Here is a 10,838-nt window from a genome sequence, read left to right as displayed (position 1 = left end):
CAGAAACCAATGAAGAAGAGCACAAGAGCCATCGGATCATACCACATTGCATTGTCAATATCAAAGTCTTGCTCAATGAGGTAAGCAGTGCCGTTTATGACAGCAGGCTGACATGACCTTTAATTACAACAAGCCAAAAATTAGCAGCAAAAAGTCAGCATATTGATTTCAACAGCAAATATTGATTTTAACAGCAACTACTGATTTCAACAACTTGATATTAATCACCATGTTAATAGTAGAAAACACCATACGATGATATGGTGAGTGTGTTTGGTCTGCAAGTCAACAGTGGAACAATCTTGCATGATATGCACTAGCAATTTTCTAGTTTTGAATGTCAATCACGAGGTCAGTAAACACAATTGAATCCCAAATACTAGATACCATATATACATGTACAAACATACATACAAACATACACACATACAAACATACACACATACAAACATACACACATACGTACATTAAAACTGTTACAGACTTCCTGCAACTACAACAGGTAAGTATGTAGCGTCCGACGTACAACGAACAAACAGCATTTGACACAAAAAAAGGTTTAGGAGTGAATGTAGCATGACTTCATGTCGTCATTTTGAGTTGACGACCAACTCACTTTCAAGAGCAGCCGTCTGGGAAATACTCCAAACTGAAATAGTACGACTTCGAATACCGGTACACAAATTATGAGTCAAATATTAAGACATGCCATGCACCAAATGTATTGGTGCACAACCCTGGGTAAGTAGAGATTATCAGGTTCATATGCTGTGAGCAAATGAGTCGCTGCTCCAAACTTTACATAATACACAACTGGATGTCTATGCATAAAAGTTAAGTCTATGCAAGTTGATCCACATGCATACAGTAAACAAATCAATGCTTATAGACAGGTATTATATACTCAATATTTAATTAAATTATATACAGGTATTATACTCAACTGTCTTACCCGAGGTTTGCAATGTTGAAGGAGCTGTAGGAGTAACATTTCAGATTACAGGCACAACAACAGAATGAAAATCATTGGACCATACCAAGTTCCATTGACTCGATACTGATCATCACAGAATAGAGAACCCTTTAGTTCGTTGACACTCATGGCCTACATACATGATACATGAACTGGATGATGTGCGTGTATACTAATAGAGTGGGATCTACCTCCAGTGAATAACGAAAAATACTGAGCCATTGCAGCCAACGAAGCCAATTAGGAATAGACTGTAGATTTAGAAACAAACCGCCAAATATCTAGAGTTACAAACAGATTGACAGGATGTCTTAGAGTTAGTGCACATGCAAGCACACACACACACACACACACACACACACACACACACACACACACACACACACACACACACACACACACACACACACACACACTCACACACCAATAACAAACAAACCATCATTATTGTGTAGATGAGAGCGGTCATCAGTGATCCCACAGCAAATACCTTCACACCCGTCCCAACAGCATAAGTAGCACCATTACCCGCCAACGCAGTAAAAACCACAATTAGCATGAAGTAGAAGAATTTCCCAGCGTCATTCACAAAACCTACAACCAACACGTTAAAAACAAATAATCATCTCTCATCATCATCACTTATCTCACCCATCATCCAATATACAACAGTAGAGAATAAGACAAATGGTAGAATGTTGACAAGTGCCACATCAACAAGTACTCGAGCAAGAAAGTAAGCAAAAATATGGTAGTAGCCACTAGATGCTTCATGTCTTACAAACAAAACACATCTTATAATCACGACAGAATGAACACACTGTACATAAATTAATTAATTAAGCGTGCATGTGTGTGTGTGTGTGTGTGTGTGTGTGTGTGTGTGTGTGTGTGTGTGTGTGTGTGTGTGTGTGCATGAGTGCATGCATGCGCACGTGTGCCACGAGCTGTCATTCCCACTGTTGCTCTGTTTGTTTGTTTGCTTCATTTGTTTGTCTGTTTCTGTTCATGCTTTCTGTGTAATCCTCTCCCTGTTTAAAATGTTCAGAGCACGACAGCAGTACATGTACCACAAATATCCTCCTGCAATTACCACAAACCAATCAACTAACCTATACAGACTTCTCTCACTCATGAAAAGTTCAATCGTCCCCATGTTGCCGAACACCAAATTGATGATGATAAAAAAGAAACCACCGACTCTACAGATGCATTCACATACAGTGTAGAATTATGTAAGAACACATAACATGGTGTTTGAAGTTTGCCTGTTTTGAATGCCTTTGCTGTTGTTGGACAACTGGAAGTAGATGAGTCCAATGATAAAACCAAACACGACCATCATAACAATCTACAGACAGCAAATTTTTTTACTAATTTATTGATAAGCCAAACCACTGCCTGTCGATATGCATGCCTGTCTGTGTGCCTGTCTGTGTAAACAAACTCTTGTGATGTTCTCACTGTGTCTTACTAAAGTAAGAAGTCATACATTCCAAAGACAAACTGTCGATCAACAAACAGACAGACAGACAGACAGACACACTGGAGACAGACAGACAGACACACTGACACGCAGACACACACATAGACAGACACTCAGACAGACAAACACATACACTGACACACAGACACACACACAGATAGACACGCACACAGACAGACACACAGACACACAGACAGATACACAGACAGACACACAAACAGACAGACAGACAGACAGACAAACACACAGACACAGACACAGACACACAGATACACAGACAGACACACAGACAAACAGACAGACAGACACACAGACAGACACTCAGACGGACAGACACAGAGACAGACATGCACACAGACAGACAGACACACAGACAGACACACACACAGACACATAGACAGACAGACAATCAGACACATAGACAAACAGACAAACAGACACACAGACAAACATCTCTGAAAACAACACAACCTCACCCCACTGTACTACAGTACAACGGTTGCAACAACCAACTTCTAGCATCAAACAATATTCTGACTTCTCTAAAAACAGTTAAAGCTCACGCGAAAAATAGACAGCATAGGACTTCGAATGACGTTCGTTGCCGCTCTCTTCATACACACCCACATCTATAGCCCAAGACATTAGTCAACACAAACAACAAGTAAATAAACAAAATCAAACACCAACCTGAAAAAAGAAATTGTTAGCATACGTGCTGGATGGAGTCTTGTCGTCCGTCCTTCCTCCCGACTGTTGCAATAATTCAAATGCACTATCAAGTTCTGTTTTAACTTTTTGAAAGTAGTGGCTATCTCTATAGCTATTGGCCAATGAGATTCCTACACAACACACAATACATGTAATCAAAGTAATTCAAAACAATACCAATAATGTGTGTGCGTGTGTCTGTCTGTCTGTCTGTCTGTTTGTCCATTTCTCTGTTTGTCGGCTGTTAAGTTTTGTCTGTTTGCATGTTTGTTTGTTACTTTTGTCTGTCTGTCTGACTGTCTGTCTGCCTGTCTGTCTGTCTGTCTGTCTGTCTGTCTGTCTGTCTGTCTGTTTGTCCATTTTCTGTTTGTCTGTTTGTTAAGATTTGTCTGTTTGTCTGTTTGTTTGTTACATTTGTCTGTCTGTCTGTCTGTCTGTCTATCAATATACAAAATCTGAGAATCGCCCCGATATTTTAATGTACAATGAAACAAGTACAGAGTTGGACGTGAGCATGGCTCACCCTTGGAGCAAAGACATCCTAACTAGAGCATCTAAAGAGGCAGGCTATGCAGCTGAGAGGTGTGAGATGAGAAAGAAAAGCAAATACGAAGCTCTGTCTGTTCAGGACGGCACAACACCTAACTTAGTTCCTCTGGTCTTTGAGCACTTTGGGTTCTGGGGACAGGAGGCTGATAACTTCCTGAACTCACTCTCAAAGAAATCAAGGGATTCAGAAGGCAGAAGTACTGAAGCCGACTTCAGGACAAGATGGCGTAGACAGATTTCTATAATTATCCAGAGATGTAATGCTAGAGTTATATTAAAGAAGATAAGTAGATTGCACGTAGGTAAGATAGATGATTTTTTCTGTGATATAGACATTCAACACTATGTTCATTAGGATAATACTGTAGCTATGACTTCAGACATTTCAGTAGTTTTTGCTAATGCTTAGGATACTTTACTTCTGCGATTAACTGTTACATTTACAGTTTGGGAGAGAATAAAACAATCTGTCTGTCTGTCTGTCTGTCTGTCTGTCTGTCTGTCTGTCTGTCACAAATTGATCTCACCTTGAGCTACACCGTCTTCGTCCCCTTCAGCAATTGACTGTACTGTATCCAAAACGAAATCAGCTGGATTATCATGTTCCTCGCAGTGGAAACCTTCGTTAATCAAATAGACAAGTTCTAAGAGCAAAATAGTATTTGTATGTGCGTACACATGTGACTGACCATTTTCTTCTAAATAGTTAAGAGCCGCTGCTGCTTCTCCGTGATAGACTGTCTGCCCGTTTGACAAGAGAGTGAGACTGTCAAAAAGCTTGAAGATGGAATAACGAGGCTGATGAATAGCAAACACTATAGTTTTCCCTTTGGCACCAAGACTGAATGGAAATATAACAACAACGTAAGCAAGCTGGTGGACAACAATAAACAATCAAAAATCTTAACAAACAAACAGACAAACAGACCAACTATTAATGAAACACAAAAATGGGCAAACAGACAAACAGAAAAATGGACAAACAAACAAACAAACTAATAGAGAAATGGACAAACAGACAAACAGAAAAATAAACAAACAAACAAACAAACAGAAAAATGGACAAACAAACAAACAAACAAAAAATGGACAAACAAACAAACAAACAAAAAATGGACAAACAGACAAGCAGACAAACAGGCAAACAAACAAACAAACAGAAATAGACAAACAGACTAACATGCAGACAAACATGCAGACAAACTAACAAACAAACAAACAAACAGAAAAACAAACAAACAGACAAAACTAACAAACACACAAACAGAAAAATGAACAAACAAACAAACAAACAAAAAATGGACAAACAGGCAAGCAGACAAACAAACAAACAGACAGACAAATGGACAAACAGACAAACAGGCAAAACTAACAAACAGAAAATAGACAAACATGTAGACAAACTAACAAAAACACAAACAGAAAAATTAACAAACAGACAAACAAACAAACAAACAGACAGAAAAATGGACAAACAGACAAACAAACACACCATTGCAAGTAGACAGACAAACACACACCACATCACCACATACATACAGTAACAAACACAAACAAACAAACTATTTTGCTGTCTAATTCCTACTCTCTCAGTAATTGCATCACGTTGACCGCTGTGTGGGCATCAAGCCCAGTCGTTGGCTCATCAAGAAACAGAATGTTTGGCTGAATAATTAGCTCCATGCCAATATTTGTTCTCTTTCTCTCACCACCAGACACACCACGAATGAACTCATTTCCAATCTGCAAGTCACACAACTATGAGAGACAGAGTCACATGTGCACATGCTAACGTCTAAAGATAAGATGACTTAATTAAAAACTACTGTCAAAATCGTGTAAAGCAGCATCCAGTAAATATTCAGTATTACACACATAGTACAGCGTAAACAGACAGAAAGACACACGAACGGAAGATCAACAAATCGACTGGGTATGAAAACACAAATTTGCCCCTTCCATGTCACCAATCTAAATCCTTTCTACATGACTGTGTGTGCCTGTGTGGTGTGTGTGTGTGTGTGTGTGTGTGTGTGTGTGTGTGTGTGTGTGTGTGTGTGTGTGTGTGTGTGTGTATGTGTGTGCGTGCATGTGTGCGTGTGCATGTGTGTGTGTGTGTGTGTGTGTGTGTGTGTGTGTGTGTGTGTGTGTGTATGTGTGTGTGTGTGTGTGTGTGTGTGTGTGTGTGTGCGTCTGTAGCTCAGTTGGTTAGAGAGTTGCATTTGGAGAATGAAATCATCCGAGACGTTGAGGTCGTAGGTTCGCGGACGAATACAGAAGTAATTTCCTTCGGCAAGAAATTCACACACAATTGTCTCTCTTGACTCAGGAGTATAAATGAGTACCTGGTCTTTGACTGGGAGTGGACTAGACCGCTGGCTTGGCAGAACATCACGCAGTATCTACGAGTGCATGTGGACTTGAGGTCCAGTTCCGTGGCTGAGTCAAAGTCAGTGCCCTTCGATGCTCTGGCCACGCATCAAGGTGTTCGTCAGCGCAGTCTAAAGCCTGGTTTACAATATGACGCTGACGACGCTCGCGGGGACGCTCGCGAAGACGCTGGCGAAGACGCTGGGTAGGTGTCAAAACGCTGCCGGTGACGCTGTACCATTTACAATACCTCTCGATGAGCGTCACTTGGGCGTCACAGAGACACTACGCGCATGCTCACCACCATCTTATTACATGGATAGAAAAGACTTTGATAGCTGATTTGTCGACAAGAATCACGTGCTTCCAGTAGACGCTGGACCACTTCCGGTTTGGACGCTGGAGTTGAACTTGTCTCAACTTGAGCGTCAACGACGCTCACGGACGCTGACGACGCTGACGACGCTCATGACGCGACGTGCGAATGTTTACAATATGACGCCCGCCTGAGCGTCTTCGCGAGCGTCCCCGCGAGCGTCGTCAGCGTCATATTGTAAACCAGGCTTAAAACTCCGAGTAACACCAAGGTCCCTACCTAAAAATAGGCAGAGGGTGCTATCTTCAGAACTTTCTGAAGCCCATATCCATTTGTCCATTTGTATGCACGCACGCGCGCGCGTGCGTGTGTGTGTGTGTGTGTGTGTGGTGTGTGTGTGTGTGTGTGTGTGTGCATGTGCGTGCACGTGGGCATGGGTGCACGCATGCGTGTGTGTGTGTGTGTGTGCATGTGCGTGTGTGTGTGTGTGTGTGTGTGTGTGTGTGTTTATGTGCGTGTGTGTGTGCATGTGTGTGTGCGTGTGTGTATGTGCATGTGTGTGTGTCTGAGTTTGTGTGTGTGAGTGTGCATGTGTGTGTGTGTGTGTGTGTATGTGAGAATGAAAACATCCGGGACCTTGCAGGGTTACAGGTTCAAGTCACAGTGATGGCGAGCTATGGCATAATTTCCTTAAGCAAGAAACTTACACACAATTGCTTCTCTTGACTCAGGAGTATAAATGAGTACCTGGTCATTGACTGGGGTGGACATGACCGCTAGCTGGCAGTAACATATGCATCATGCAGCAGACGGGTACGTGTGGGCCTTGGTGTCCAGTCCCAAAGCTGCGCCATCGTCAGTGCCCCTGGATGACTCTGGCCAAGCTCCAGGTGGATTATAGCGATGGCCCTAAGCCTCCACGTAGCGCATGGAGGCCCTGTCTCTAAAGGCAGGGGGAGCTATCTCTGCAACTGACCTTAGAGTTGACGTCATTCACGAATGACGTGGAGGGCTTGACATTTGTCCATTTGTCCATTTTGTGTGTGTGTGTGTGTGTGTGTGTGTGTGTGTGTGTGTGTGTGTGTGCATGAGTGTGAGTGTGTGTGTTTGTGTGTGTAAGTGTGTGTTTAAGTGTGTTCACAGTTCACAGAGACATTACTTCATTAAACACAAACCGGCCTTTCCAATGCTCATAACTGTAAAGCCTGGTGTGATCATTCACAGTGCCAAAATCCATAGTGGGTGTGGCAATTAAGTTTCCAGGCTCCCAGTGTGTGCAGTACACATCTGCACATTCTCTAATTCAATTATTGCTCACTTTTGAGTTTTGCACTTCTGTAAGACCAAGATCAGCCAATACCATATCAACTCTTGCCTCTTTCTCTGATTTACTCATTGTACGAGGAAGACGAAGCGAAGCCGAGAAATAAAGATTCTCTCTGACTGTCAACGTTCCCATCACAATATCATCCTAATGACATCAATTGTACACATAGTCACATACATAACAAATTTCAAGAAATTCAAAAATATGAACAATACATTATCTGGACAACACAAAATGATAAAGTGAATGACTAGACTACCTGATTAACTAATGGAAAGGAGCCTATAGAAGCAGGGGCATAGTGTGACCTCTACAAATGGGGGGCTCAACTTCACAACGCTACAGGGCACGCCCACTTTACAGACACGCCCACTCCTATATTTTTAATTTCTAATGTTTTTGTTTTACCCTTAAATTTTATTTTTTATTTTTTTTATATTTCCTAATAGGATCCATGGCCCGTCCTTCGTACGGGCAAGATACTGTAGTGTAAAGTTAGGTCTGAGGACACGTCACGTGCATCTTTGTTGCGAGGTCCCGGATGCGCTGAATGAATTCGAATCTTGCTCTTCGCGCTTGTTTCGATCAAAATCGACACACTCCCCGTGTAGCGCTTGCTGCAGAAAACGTGTAGGTTGGATTCGGTGCAAATGCAATCAGAATTTGGAGAGAAACGAAAGCGCTAGAAGAGTAAGTTTCGTCGGCAAGAGATATTTGATCGCTCAAAGCTTTGCGAAGGACGACGATGCATACGGTCTACACAGGACTGGCGTGGGCGTGTGTTCGAATGAACCGGAATGTGTAGCGTTTGCGTCATCAAGAAATTTTACGCTGGGTCGACCCCTCGAGAGGGGACCTGGTGCATAATTTTTTTAATTTTTTTACGCAAACCTTCCCCTGTGCGTGCCGAGTGTGCGTACCAATTTCGGTTGCGAATGAACAAAAGACGTGGCCCCCAAATGCAAACACACACACACACACACACACACACACACACACACACACACACAGACAATTTGAGCTTTATATAGTAGATTTTAATTTTGGCTTCTAATTCAGTGGCAGATCTACACTGGAAAAAGGGTGGTGTATATACTATATACAGCTTTGGTCCTCACATGTATTTACAGTCCACAATTTTTATGACGATGCCTACAAAGACAGGACTATAGCCCGGTCTAGCACATGCCATGCTACGCCACTGACAAAAGTGACGGCTGTCATTTATTGTTGATCAAAAATTCAACCAGCTAATGATGACAGCCAGCATGTAAAATACACATAAACAAAAATACAAACAAACATACAATACAACAAAAACATGCCGTATTCATACGCAAACACACGCCCATGTGCAGTAGGTCAGGACTCTCTGCTAGGAAAAATGACAACGTCCAAGTATATGTCTGGAATACACACATGAGCAGAATAAACAAAACGGTGTCTGCAGAACATCTGTCTCCGTCCGTGTGCGTTTGATAAGCTGGTGTCAGTGTTGAGTGACAGTGCTCACCGCTAGACTCATTTGCATGTACGCTGATGCTGTACAGATACCAGTACCTTTCATCTTGTAAATGGACAATTGCAGGCATTTTTGGTATTTCTGTCTTTGGGTGTTTAGATGATGACTGGCCAAACGACAGCATTTTGTGACAATGTATATGCCTGGAAACAAAATAATGCTTGAGGGCCCTAGTATACGCCCAGAAAAATCCTTCTTTTCTATACACCCAGAGCTTTATTATGGGCGAATACGGTATAGACCTACAGGCTGACACCAACAGAAAGCACAGACAGACAGACAGACAAACAGACAAACAGACAGACAGACAGACAGACAGACAGACAGACAGAGACAGACATATAGACAGGCAGACAGACAGATAGACAAACCAACACAGTGCACATGCTCAAATTGAGTGGTTGTACAGTACACAGTACGATATGTAACATTTGCCAATTAAAGAACTGTACCGATCATGATTTACTGAAGTACATATTGTCAACAAACGCTGCATCTAAACCTATCTAAATCAACTGAATACCTGCACAACGTAGCCAGACATATAGTTGAAGTTTCTAGGAAGCCGCTTGCTGTTGATCAGCACTTCGCCATCCAAACGACCGATATTGACTCGTTGAGCTAAAATATCCATCAATCTAATATACATCAATACCATTACTGAATTTAGATAGACAACAGTTATTTATATAAATTTTTAAAAATTATATATGACCACATTTTACACTTAATGACATACGTCGTTTTCCCACTTCCGGTTGGCCCCATGATTGCGTTCATTCCCGGATGCATAACGCCACTGCAAACGTCACGTGACAACAATCACACCCACGCGGAACCAAAACATGGAAATTGTTCCAACCTGACGTTCTTAATAATCGCTTTCAGGGTCGACGAGCAGCCCTTCTCTCTCACACGCACCGTATAGGAAACGTCATGAAACGTCAACACAGACTGGCGACTGCACGTGACCTCATCGGCACGCACGGCTGTTGCATCACCTCCCACGCCATCACTCACCTCGATATTTGTGAGAGAACTCGACTGACGGACTTGCTGCTGCAGCTGCAGCTGCTGCTTGTCCTGTCCTTCACCACAATCCTTGTAGATGGCTGTTGCAAGCTCCGTCGTGTCTCCCATTGTCTGCGCGTGCTAGCGACTGGAGTCTGGATTCACCGATTGCGGATGACGTGCCACACCTCTGCGAGAGAATAGACTCTAATCAGGTTTTCTGCATGACCAAAGTACAGGAGACGTAGCTCGTTAGCTAATCGGGTTAGTTACTCACCTCCGCAGCAATTATATGCTCGTTCAGTTTAGAGCGCGCTATCTTGGAACTGGCAAGCACCCCACGGAACGCGCGCTAACACTAATAAATTAATTGGACCCCGCCCTCGAATAAATGCCACCCTCGTTTTAAATAAATTATATACTAATTTACTAATTAATTTGCTAATTGATTAATTAAAACTTGTTACAAGTTTGTGACTTCAAAGGCAATGTTAATTGTTCTAAATGATTTCAGTATCTGTCAGCATTCGAATGACGGACGCACATGCACAACAAATTTAATAATTCATACTT

At 42.2% G+C, this 10,838-nt stretch overlaps 1 protein-coding gene across 1 annotated transcript in view; it reads right to left on the bottom strand.

Annotated features, from left to right (window-relative positions):
• The window catches only part of LOC134192703 (broad substrate specificity ATP-binding cassette transporter ABCG2-like), an 11,113-nt gene extending 289 nt beyond the window's left edge, over nt 1–10,824 (bottom strand). Inside the window, exons 1-17 of the mRNA XM_062661454.1 lie at nt 10,117–10,824; nt 9,994–10,053; nt 9,778–9,892; nt 7,724–7,876; nt 5,305–5,462; nt 4,409–4,560; nt 4,247–4,339; nt 3,150–3,301; nt 3,023–3,088; nt 2,242–2,324; nt 2,086–2,175; nt 1,625–1,749; nt 1,413–1,567; nt 1,165–1,254; nt 1,038–1,105; nt 953–976; nt 1–117 (exon numbers count right to left, since the gene is read on the bottom strand). The exon at nt 1–117 is cut by the window's left edge and continues 79 nt beyond it. Coding sequence (XP_062517438.1) covers nt 1–117; nt 953–976; nt 1,038–1,105; nt 1,165–1,254; nt 1,413–1,567; nt 1,625–1,749; nt 2,086–2,175; nt 2,242–2,324; nt 3,023–3,088; nt 3,150–3,301; nt 4,247–4,339; nt 4,409–4,560; nt 5,305–5,462; nt 7,724–7,876; nt 9,778–9,892; nt 9,994–10,053; nt 10,117–10,394 — 1,979 coding nt within the window. The 5' untranslated portion in view covers nt 10,395–10,824. The remainder of the gene's footprint in view (nt 118–952; nt 977–1,037; nt 1,106–1,164; nt 1,255–1,412; nt 1,568–1,624; nt 1,750–2,085; nt 2,176–2,241; nt 2,325–3,022; nt 3,089–3,149; nt 3,302–4,246; nt 4,340–4,408; nt 4,561–5,304; nt 5,463–7,723; nt 7,877–9,777; nt 9,893–9,993; nt 10,054–10,116) is intronic.
• Nucleotides 10,825–10,838: the final 14 nt, after the last annotated feature.

This window comes from Corticium candelabrum, chromosome 17 (genome assembly GCF_963422355.1).
Source record: "Corticium candelabrum chromosome 17, ooCorCand1.1, whole genome shotgun sequence".
Classification (NCBI taxonomy): Eukaryota; Metazoa; Porifera; class Homoscleromorpha; order Homosclerophorida; family Plakinidae; genus Corticium; species Corticium candelabrum.
Note: the sequence above shows the minus strand (reverse complement) of the source record. Positions and strands in the feature narration are given on the sequence as shown.